We start from the raw sequence: 11,254 nt of genomic DNA, 5'->3' as shown, positions 1-11,254 counted from the left end.
TTTGTACTTTGGTTGTGTGATGAATTTCTATTACAATCTATGAATTCCGTTTCAGTTTTAATTCTATTTGATTGCAAGCAAATACCTTACTAATTTCCGTGAGACTTGGAAGAGTGATTAGAAATTAGGGATTTAAGGGAACGGAGTTTATTACCTTTTCTCTACGACCTTAGGAATGAGGGTAGGAGTTAATAGTGGTGGCCGGAATTATAATTTTATCTTTAATCTGTTGGTTTAGGTGCTCGTAACACAGACTTAATATTTAGATTAAAAGTCTTTCTTGTTTAAGGAATTAGCAAGTTAAGAACTTAGGCTAGATCACCATAGAGAGTAATTTTTATTTCACACAAACAAGTTTGATTAGGCATAAGTGATAATTGGTGAAGCTAATCCAGGTGCTATTTTTCCAAATTAAGTTTCACAAATTATATTAGCTTTCTCATTTTTCCCTGCAATTGAACAATTAAATCAAATCCCCCAATCTTATTTTACTTTTGCTTACTAAATCATAGAATTAGTCTGAATCGATAATTGAACACAATCCCTTGGGTACGATATCTTTTATATTACTACGGGCAAATTTGTATACTTGCAGATTGGCTTATCAGTGGAAGCTTCCCACAAGCCCCAAAGCTCTTCCTCAGCTTCTAAACTTGGTAAAATTCTAAGGAAATGATCAAAAGTCCTGAATAAAATGACAAAAGCCTTATTTATAGGCAAAATGGTCGAGCCAGGGCGCTCAAGCGCTGCCCTGGGGCGCTCAAGCGCCCTGGCAAAAACACCAGCTCCCAAGCTTCTGGAGTGCTGACCCTTGAGCGCCAGCTGCTCGCTGAAAATGACTCCAAATCTTCTTGTAACCCCCATTTGAATGCTTCCATCAATTCTTCATGCTTTTTTGCCTTCTCTCTTCATGAGTTATCAGCTAAAACACTTAAGGACCAAGATAAGGAAAAATATCAAGAAATTCAAAGAGTTAAAAGCATAATAGTCCTCACAATTCAATGGAAAACACATGCAAGACCTAAACTTTATAAAAATGCAAGAAAGACCCTTATAAAACTACATAATTACCAAAACTAAACAAAAACTCAAATAAAGATGAAAATGCATGAAACACTACATGTGACAAAGAGAAAAGACTCAAAACTCACAAAAAAATGACCCTAAAAACACTAATAAAATAGGGTCATCACTCGTTTTCATCTTTTTTCACTTTCTTCTTGTTCCAAAACTGAACCTTGATCTTTATCACCTCTTAACACTATCAAGAACTCATATTTTGTCTTCTATCCTTTCACAAAAGAGTTAGCATTTGAGGTAAGCTTCATAGTTATGGTTTCTTTTTTCAAAAAGGAGTCACATTTCCTTCCTAAGTTGTTCAAAAGCTTGTGTTGGTTTTGTTATTGTTGTGGAAATGAAAATGGTTTTAGAAAAGTTTGAGATTTTGGTGTTAGCACATTTAGAACTTGAGCTTTGAAGAGAGCGTTTTTGTACAAGTTTTAGCCTATGAAAAGAGCTTACAAACCATGTAAATTGTTCTCATAAAGGTTGAGTCTTGATGTTTAAGAAGTTCACAAAGTTGGGTTTTTGGTGTTTAACCTTTGATAATGTGGTTGAAGGACACATGAGCTCTCTTAAAATGTGTTTGCTGTTGGGAAAAAACTAAGTTTTGAAATGAGGTTTAAAGAGAATAAGAGATGCTAGAAGAGTTTTGTGAAAAGCTATTTCCACTACAAGAACTTAAGGGAAATGAAAGAGATTTTAAGTTGTTGTCTTGAGTTTCGACTCTCTGATCTTTAAGCTTGTTATCCTTAGAGTTGAGACCTTGAGACTTATCTTTGACCTAGAACCTTGTAAGTGTTAGAAACCTTGTGTAGTTAAGTGTGACTAAGAATATGTATATGTATGTGTGAGACTATTGATTGAATATGTGATTGTTGTGAAGGTGAAGAACACCTTGTTGATTTAGTTACGCGGAGCTAAAGCTTGGAAGGCAAGCGATCAAGGTAAGGGCACTTCGAGTCTTGGACCTTAACTTGCAAACTTGTTTGTTAGGATTGTATGAAAATTGAATGATTTGATGATTGAAGAATGTTGGAAGTTGTCAAATTGTTGATTTGGAACATGGGTGTATGATTTGGGGTTTGAGAAATGAAGTTCAAATTTTGAAAAATGGGTTTTTGGGGTTGGGACGGAGCCCAGCGCTTGAGCGCCAAGGTGGTGGCGCTTGAGCTCCATGCATCACATTTTTTGGATTTAATGGGTTATTGTGGGACATGTTTGGGGCTAGTGCTGGGTACCTTTGGCTATGGGTTGTGACCTTGAATACTATTTATGATATGCATGAAATATATGAGTTAAGAATTCACGATTAACATGAGAATTGATTATGAACATGATGAGCCATGGATTGCTTTTTTGAATTGATGTTTGAGAAGATGAATACTTGTTGAACATAAAGTGCAACAATCAGGCATGAAATCATGGTAGAAACAAAGAATAATCATGTGTATTAAACGCGCATCTTTCAAAAAATAAAAATAGGTAGCTCATTGGAGCAAGCAACGAAGTGCCATAGGGTTCAGGGCTAGGGACAAGCTCATAAGGAATTCTTTGTTTTTAATCATATCCCAAGGTTGGTTGTGCCCCATATTGCACTCAATACAAACATGACAAAATAATGTGCTTTCCATTAAGGGGCAACCACACTATCGGCGGATGTGTGAACCTTCAAGATTCCATCGAGACTCTTAGTAGGATGGGACAGCTCGACCGATACATCTGAAAGATCGTAACAGAAGGGTGAAGAAAACCCATAATTTTCGATGACGAAGCTCACCTCGTCCTAAAGGACCGAGCTAAAGGAGGTGGCACATGTCCATATCACCCCGAGGTCAGGGCTACCAAAATAACCAAGAGGGAGAGTAACAGTAGAAAAACTAAGCTCAAGAAGAAAAGAGGGGGAAGATCAACAAGTCTTCCATGGAGTAGTGAGTATGATATTTGTTGGAGGATTTGCATGGGGAGAAACATGGGCTAAAACCAAAATGCGATCAGTTAAAATAAGTAGTCAGTTTTCTCGAATAGGTCTATTCGACCCATGTGCAAAGACTCCTAGGGCTTGACAATTGAACTCAACAATAAAGACTTTGGCAACATTTAGAGGGATCATGACGACCCTATAGACGACGAAGCTCGGGTAGCCAATGTTGAAATTTGCAACATCTTTGTAGACTAAGGTAGTTTTACCGACGTCCTCTATAGCAGTTGTTACCGAAGAATGAGTTTGACTAAGAAAGATCTGATCCCATTTGACCAAGATTTGGCAGGGTTCAACGAGAGTATACATTACTCCCCTTGGGTATTTTGAGACTCGATTGGTGCTACAAGACTCATGTAACCCTAACACAATCAATTGCAAGTTCCTCATAGCCTATTTCCCCACCAGTTATAAAGAAATTATGGGCCCACCTTCACTGAATACGTTCGATACCTACCTATCTACCAAATGGCCGACCCAACACTAAATGAGTCAGAAGGCCCGGTTTTAATCGTCTTCCTATGTTCAGCGTGAAGGCAAGTTAAGGCCCCCTTTTCGTTGCGGAAGCTTCTGATGCGCACGACACCTATCCAAGGCAAAATATCTTATAGGCGCGATTGTTCAACGCACATGCATGATAATGCCCTCATCCAAAGCAAAATCTTGTGATACTTGTGACACCTATAAGTCCCTATCATGCGAGGCAGAACCTCTAATGGGCGTGACACCTTTGTTCCACTCACAGACAGGATGAGGCACCCATTTTAAGCAAAATCTTCCAATGTGCGGGACACCTCTAAGTCCCCCTCATCCGAGGCAGGACCTCTAATGAAGGGGGGCCTAAATCTCAGTAGGTTTAAAAAACCACAATACCAACTTTTTAATCCCGATATATGCACCATCAGGTTTTCTAATACTTGGTATATTAAAAAACATAATATCGGACTTTGAAAATCCGGTATTACAATCGAAGAAATGTAGTGGTGCCTGTGGTGTGGTTGGTAAGGTGACTAATGAAGGGATATTTTGGGGTTTTTAAATTTTGGGCAGAGGGGGAAATTGAGTGGGTGGGTGCTAAATTGAATCCCTATATATAAAACAGATAATTAGATTTTTTTTTTAAATTGACATGAGCTTCGGTATAAAATTCTATTACAATAAAATTCTATTAACAATTGAAAAAGAATTTCATCTAAAAGTAACTATTGAAAAAGAATAAAACTATAAAGGGCATAATGCCCCTCGTCTAGTAAAGTAAGGATAGTGATTCTGAGAAAAACCTAGTGTTCTTGGTGGATGCAGTACTGAAAGAGAAAATCGTGTGCTTGAATTTTTTTTATGATTTTGCCGCAATTGTGGTGTATTGACCTGAAGTGCAGTTCCATGGGAAATCAAATGTGATTTTGATAGTTTAGCAGTGTCCTCATTTGTTGCGATGTGCTGTTTAAATCCCAAACCCTGCCTAGGCAAAAGGAATACTGTAGTCCCTACCATCGTTGCCATCAAAGCTAAAATGCTTAAACCAAGTCCTTGTCTAATACTCTGAAACAATTTCCCCTGTAACAAGATACAACATTAGATAACTCAGATTCATATATCTCATAATACAGTCCCTTAGTGGTGAAATTAAAATGTGATTCATAATGCAACTTTAACTTGATTTAGATAATAATGAGGTGCAAAGATTGAGTGTCTTCTTTCTAGGAAAACATTTAGGTCACAAAAGTGTACATACAGAAACATTTGGGACAAAAAATATAACTCCTTTAAACTTTTGGGGTTACATGAGCACTGTCTGTTTTTGTATCTTCCTAGACATACTTCATAGAATATTATCCAATGTAGGTACTGTTCTGGGAGTCGGAAAAATCGCCTATTCTCCACCCAACCATGATAGGACAACTACACTAGTTCAAGCTCCACAATCCTAGTGGACCAGAACTAGAGGACTACTGTTCTGAGAGTCAGCAAAATCACCCACTCCCTACCCGACCGTGATAGGACGACCACGTCCTCGTCTAGGAGACGCTCCAGCCAATCACCCCCCGGGTCGATCACGTTGTCTCCTCACCCGACCAATTATAGGGACGATCAACCCCGACCGACCACCCAAGTAATTATGGACCTGTAACCAAGACAAAGGCATAGAGCCCGAGGATGTACTATGCACTCATGACCTCCTCGAACCGCGCAATCCTAAACTCTATAAAAGCCAAGGACTAGAGAACATAAGGTACACATTCATCTATCCTCATTTCTCAATCTCTTGAACTCACGTCTAACTTGAGCGTCGAAGTGTCATCGCAGGGACCCCTCCCAGGCACGACGAACAATGGAGCACTGTCAAGATCATCATCTCACCACCCCCTCACCGGAGTTTCGCCGCTCTCCTCTCTCCCTACCCCTTCCCGGGTAGTCTTGATCGGTTTTTCCCGATCAGGTACCCTAAATTCAATCCCAGAGACAAATATATATACGTATTTTTCACTCCAAACCAACACTATCAATTATAATATAACTAGAATAGTGTATATGTTTCCATTCTGAGTTGTTAACTCAACTAAAACAAGAAGCAAAGTTTTTTTCCTCTTGGTATGTCAGATACACCAATCAAACAATATCATGATTTTCTATCATAAATCATGATAAACCAATTAATTCTTAATGATTTAGTCTGTACTTTTCTTTGATATCTTTCTATCTCTAACAACTAGATTATCCTCATATTATAACATTTTTTACAACGTTGAAATTGATTTCTTGTTTATATTCATCAGTCGAACCAGTCAAATAAAATTATATATGTAATGTGCAGTCAGGAATATGCTCACTTTCAATGTAAGATTGGATCTTTCAATGTTACGCTTATCGGAAGCAGTAACATCCTCTCCCTTGAATTCATCCGTAGTTGGTTTGCTCAGACCACCGGAATGCTCAGAATCAGAACAAGTCTCAACATATTGGCCGCTGCTTACCTTTTTCAAGACAAAAAGACAAATCAAACAGTAAAATAATCTTCGCTCATACTTCATGTGGAGTGATAAACTAGCTAATTCTTGACAATTATTATCATATCTTATGAGACTATTATTAGATCCTTGTTTAGTATTTATCAGTCGAATGCAGTTGCACGTACCATCGAGTTGTTATCATTGGATCTTTCAGTGGTTTGCTCCTCCAGAGAAGTAACATCCTTTCCCTTGAATTCACCCGTCCTACCATGTTGGCCGCTGTAGAATTTTTCAAAGTCTTCAAGACAATCTTCCTTACGCAACACGCGCCACCCACACTTGCTTATCTTGCACCCTCCGACATCCACTTCAAAACGCACCAAACTCTTTTCCTTCAACTCTGGCTTTCGATGCTTGCTGAAGAACTTCCGAGCCCACTTTGGATCTGTCCTTAGGTGTTCTCTAATGTATATAAAGTGATCACTCACTACCATTGTGAACAGGTACAGGTCATTATTTGCTTCTGAACTTGAGGCCAGAGATAGCGAGGGTCCATCTTCAGGATCCATAGTGTCAAAGCTCCAATACAAGTGCATGTATTTGGCCATAGAATCTTCATCTGGAGTTTCAGCATCTAACGCCACCAAAACAGCAACTCCCCACCAATCACTTGAATAACAATCTTCTGGGATGCCAACTGTCACTGATGCAAATGAATCAAGTTTTGACACAAATGATGAGTCCACGGGAAAAAAATTCTCAGCATCAGATCGCGGTGGGATTTTAATGTACACAGGAGTGCGGGGGTGACAATAAAGCATCTGTAACAAAAAAATTTCTTGTAAATAATTAATAAAATTAGGAGAAATTCGTGCACATATGATGGATAACAAGTGGCTATTTTGATGCTGTGATCAAGTTAGGAAGATATAACAAAATCAAATAAAATGACTAAAGCCATTTCCCACTAAATGAAGTTGGCTACATGAATTAAATGATATTGTAATATCCTATTATAAATCATTGACTTAGAAAGATATGTGCCCTATATTTTAGCCAAATGGTTTGTGTGATGTATGAACATGACTAACTAATAGTATGTAGAAGCACATACTTGAGATACAGGTGACTGCGAGAGCACTTGGTCACTTAATTTAAACAACTTCCATATCTTTTCTTGATCCAACAAATTAACCTCCACTGTATCTGAATCTACATATAAGCGTTTATTTGGTGGAAGCACCGGTAAGGACTGAAGCTGTGGGCAATTTTCCAATTCAAGAAGACAAAGCTTTGGAAGATTAGCAATGTTGTGAGGCAGGCGTGTAAAATTGTTCCCACTTAGGATTAGTCTCTCCAATGATGATAGGCAATCGATATCAGGAGGAATTGAATAATCAGTGAGATTGCAATAACTTAAATCCAAAGTAGCTAATGCAGAAAAACCTGACATAGAAGGAGGCAGTGTTAAGGCTGTGGACCTGATGGGGTTGGCTAATGACCAACAACACTCACTGCAAGATAACCTTTTGAGATTCCCTAACTGAAGTAGGAATGGATCTAATTTTGTAATAGCAGTTCTACTCAAGTCAAGATCCTCCAGAGCCTTGTTCTGATTTAAATTATCTGGCAGGTGTAAAACCTTTGAGCATCCAGATATATTGAGAACTCTGAGAGACTTCAGGTTACTAATGCTGTTCGGAAGGCCTAAAAGATTTTTGCAATTCATTAAATTAAGCACTGAAACTGATGTCATGTTTTCCCCAAAATCAGGAAGTCTTTGAACTGTTAGGCAATTAGAAAGATAGAAAGTTTTCAGTGAACACATTTCCAATTTGTTTGGAAAGGTTTTGAGATTTATACATCCCATCATATGCAATATCATGAGCTTTTTGTGTTGTCCAATAGATTGGTGAACTTCAACAAGTGTTGTACAATCATTAAGATACAACTCTTCAAGACACGGAACTCCTGAGATATTCGGAGTTTGACGTAGATACTTGGAATTACTCAAATCAATTACTTTCAGCTTTCCAAAACACTGAACAAAACAGATAAGAAACTAATTAATATTTGAAAACCATGCCTAATATCAATTTATATGAAAGTTCTTAACTGAGAATTCTTATACCTGAGTTCCATTCCATAGTTGTCTAATTTTACTATTGATCATTTGCATGTGCACAAGCTCATCTAGCTGAACTTCAAGTGGTAGAGCATTCAACGGATATGCCCACCATACAAGAACTTTCAGTGAGCTAGGAAGACATTTCAGACCAAGAGGAAGATGCATGTCACATAATACAATGAGAAATCTCATATTGCACATCCTTGAGAAGGCCTCAGGGTCCCAATGTGCTTTGTATGGCTTAGATGGTGATGAGTTCAAAACTATACCTTGGACAATTTCAGTTCCCTAACAAACAATAATTGCCAAACAGGGAACATAAGATACAAGAAATGCAGCAGAAGTGATTTAACATTAAAAACAGAACATACCTTATTTTTTCTCAGCACTTGATCAATATCATCTAGTGACCATAATCTAGTCCGCCTACCAGGATCATTAGGAGATTCTTGAAAAACTATGGTTTTACCCATTTCTTCAAGCATGTCATGCATTCCAATAACTCTTCCATCGAAAGTTAATAGTGATTTTTCAATAAGAACATTTATTCCAACTGTTGGATGAAGGCCACAACTTTCCAATATTTGTATCACTTTATGTTTGTACCATCCCTTAAAAAAACAGGCAATATCAAGGAATATGGTCTTGTGCTCATCTTCTAACATGTCATAACTTATTCTTAGTTTGTCCAGGATATCATCATGTGGAACTTTCTTAATCTTGATCAATGCATCTTTCCAATCACATAAACTTCTTCCACAAAGAAAAGAACCCAACACTTCAAGAGCCAAGGGAAGGCCTCCAGCATATTCAACTACACTTTGAGACAACTTCAAATAATCCTCTTTAGGTTTGTTTTCTTTAAATGCCTTCTCACAAAAAAGTTGAAGGGATTCACTTCTATTTAAGATTTTACTCTCATACATTTCAAACAACACTACATGTGATATTAGCAGGTGCTTATCCCTAGTTGTGACGATAATTCTACTCCCTTGACCAAACCATTCTTGGTTTCCAGCCAAATTCTCAAGGTGGATTTTAGAACTTACATCATCAAGAACAAGTAGAACTTTTTTGTTGGATAAGAGGTTTCTCAAGCTGTCCTTTCCTTCGCTTAAAGTATCGATTACCATTCCTTTTATGTCTAGTTTAGAAAGAATTTTATTTTGTAACTGTAGCAGACCTTGGTTTCTTTCCCCAGAGGCCTCTCTAACATTGGCAATAAAGCAACTAACATCAAAATGGCTTCTAATTTTCTTGAAGAGAGCTGTGGCAAGAGTTGTTTTACCTATACCACCCATGCCCCATATCCCTATGAAACGCACATCCTCCAATCCTAGCTTCAGCGTTGAAAATAAATCTTGTAATCTTGTGTCAATTGCAACCAGTCCATCATTATATGCTGGGAATTTGAGTTCTAGTTTTTTCCACACCTGTGAAACAACTTCTTCAATGAGTTCTGTTTCATGTCTGCACAAAAAAAAAAGAAAAAAATCAACTCGTGGATTAAAATCATATATAATGGAATAAGACCAGTTTTTACACATCAATGTTGCGACAAATAGACGCTGTGATGTTTGCAACTAAAATGATAATCAAAGGCATGCACCTAGTACTTACTGATCCTTAGATTCCCACCCTGACAAGTTGGCAACTTCTCTTAATGCATCTCTCCAGTTTTGCACCTTCTCTTTGTTTTCATTATATTTTTCTTCATGTTTCCAAAAAGCTTCTGCAATACTTCCTCTCTGGTTCCGTACATCAGAGGGATGCACACCATAGAAGATTGGAAATACTTGTTGTCCCAACAAATGTTTGGACTGAAGAATCTTGAGTAACTCATCCAAACACCAAGCTGAAGAAGCATAGTTTTTGGAGATTATGACAATTGCTGAAAGAGACTGCTCAATTGCGTGCCCAAGTTTTTCTGAGATGACTTCACCCCTGGGTAATTCTTCATCATCTCTGAAAGTTATTATGCTTTTGCGTACCAAAGCTGCATATAAGTGATCGGTGAACGCTAAGCGGGTGTCAACTCCCCTAAAACTCAAGAAAACATGATACTTCCATTTTGAGTTTTGGGAATAATCTGCCATTAAAAAGCTTTGGGATTCAATCTCTGTATTTCAACAGTAGAGCTTTGTTCAAGACCTGAAAACAAAACCGATGAGGCCAAATTACTCCAAAAGTTATGTTCATATGCAAGATGGAACTTGCACAGATCCAGGTGAGAGTGCTCATTAAAAGTCAATGTTATCTTTATAATTTATTAATGTCTGGAGACAATGAGTTTAAGAGTTGTCCACAATCCACATGTGGGAGTGGGAGAATATCTTCATGCACCCCACATGTGACTATTAAATGGAAAGAAAGAGTATTAATTTATGATTACATAATTACAGTTCAAAATACACAGAAAACAAATAAAAAAAAAACTAACTGGACTGCTTTTTATATTAGTCTCAAGTCACGATACCGCGATTCATCTACACTTGTACACATACATGAACTTGCTAAGGGGGTACAAATTTTACAGTACAATTTGTAAAATTGCAAACTGGAGCGGGAGATTTTGAATTTATATATGAATTTGATCGAAAACTTGTAACAAAAAAATTGAAAAAAACGACATGAGAATAGAATTGGTTAATTCCTCAAACTATTTCCCTAGGAAGAGCTATCTATTCAGCATTGAAGCACGTTATCCATTATTTCAGTTGGCAAGGGTTTAGCTTCTCAACAAACGATTTCAATCCACAAAACTGAAGGAGAGATTGAAAGGTTAGAAGGTTACCTTTGATTTGATGATATAGATTTTGGCTGAAGAAGGTGTATTTCATATTTGATTTGAGGGAGCAAGCGCTGCACTGAGGCATCCAGCATATATGCGGTGCTTACGAAATGCAACATTTGCATCACGTGTGAAGAAGGGAAGGACAGCAACTCCAACTCCAATGACGCGTACGCGTATGCTGGTGTTCGCAGTGATGCCGCGCGACGCGGCGGTTAACGAGGATTTTCTGAATAACTCTTCCATAAGTAATGAGAGAGGCAAGATATGCAAGAAATTCAGTCTGCCATATGTTAAACGTGCATGGGAAATTGTGATATCGAATTTCAATGCTTCAAACGGAC

The 11,254-nt window shown here is 37.9% G+C and overlaps 1 protein-coding gene across 3 annotated transcripts; it reads right to left on the bottom strand.

Annotated features, from left to right (window-relative positions):
* Positions 1–4,115: 4,115 nt before the first annotated feature.
* LOC130737699 (TMV resistance protein N-like) lies at positions 4,116–10,992 on the bottom strand. Of its 3 annotated transcripts, XM_057589525.1 has the most exons (8): positions 10,914–10,992; positions 9,740–10,270; positions 8,491–9,589; positions 8,123–8,407; positions 7,106–8,032; positions 6,177–6,812; positions 5,872–6,015; positions 4,116–4,597 (listed from the first exon to the last, which is right to left on the bottom strand). In XM_057589525.1, exons 2-8 carry the CDS (start codon positions 10,213–10,215, stop codon positions 4,262–4,264), a joined length of 3,903 nt encoding a protein of 1,300 aa, XP_057445508.1. In that variant the 5' UTR covers positions 10,216–10,270; positions 10,914–10,992; the 3' UTR covers positions 4,116–4,261. The 3 variants fall into 3 exon arrangements, with proteins under 3 accessions (XP_057445508.1, XP_057445507.1, XP_057445509.1); XM_057589524.1 differs by lacking the exon at positions 10,914–10,992 and having other exon boundaries at positions 9,740–10,422; XM_057589526.1 differs by lacking the exon at positions 10,914–10,992 and having other exon boundaries at positions 9,729–9,855.
* Between the last annotated feature and the right edge of the window lie 262 nt (positions 10,993–11,254).

Source organism: Lotus japonicus, chromosome 2, assembly GCF_012489685.1.
Source record: "Lotus japonicus ecotype B-129 chromosome 2, LjGifu_v1.2".
Classification (NCBI taxonomy): Eukaryota; Viridiplantae; Streptophyta; class Magnoliopsida; order Fabales; family Fabaceae; genus Lotus; species Lotus japonicus.
Note: the sequence above shows the minus strand (reverse complement) of the source record. Positions and strands in the feature narration are given on the sequence as shown.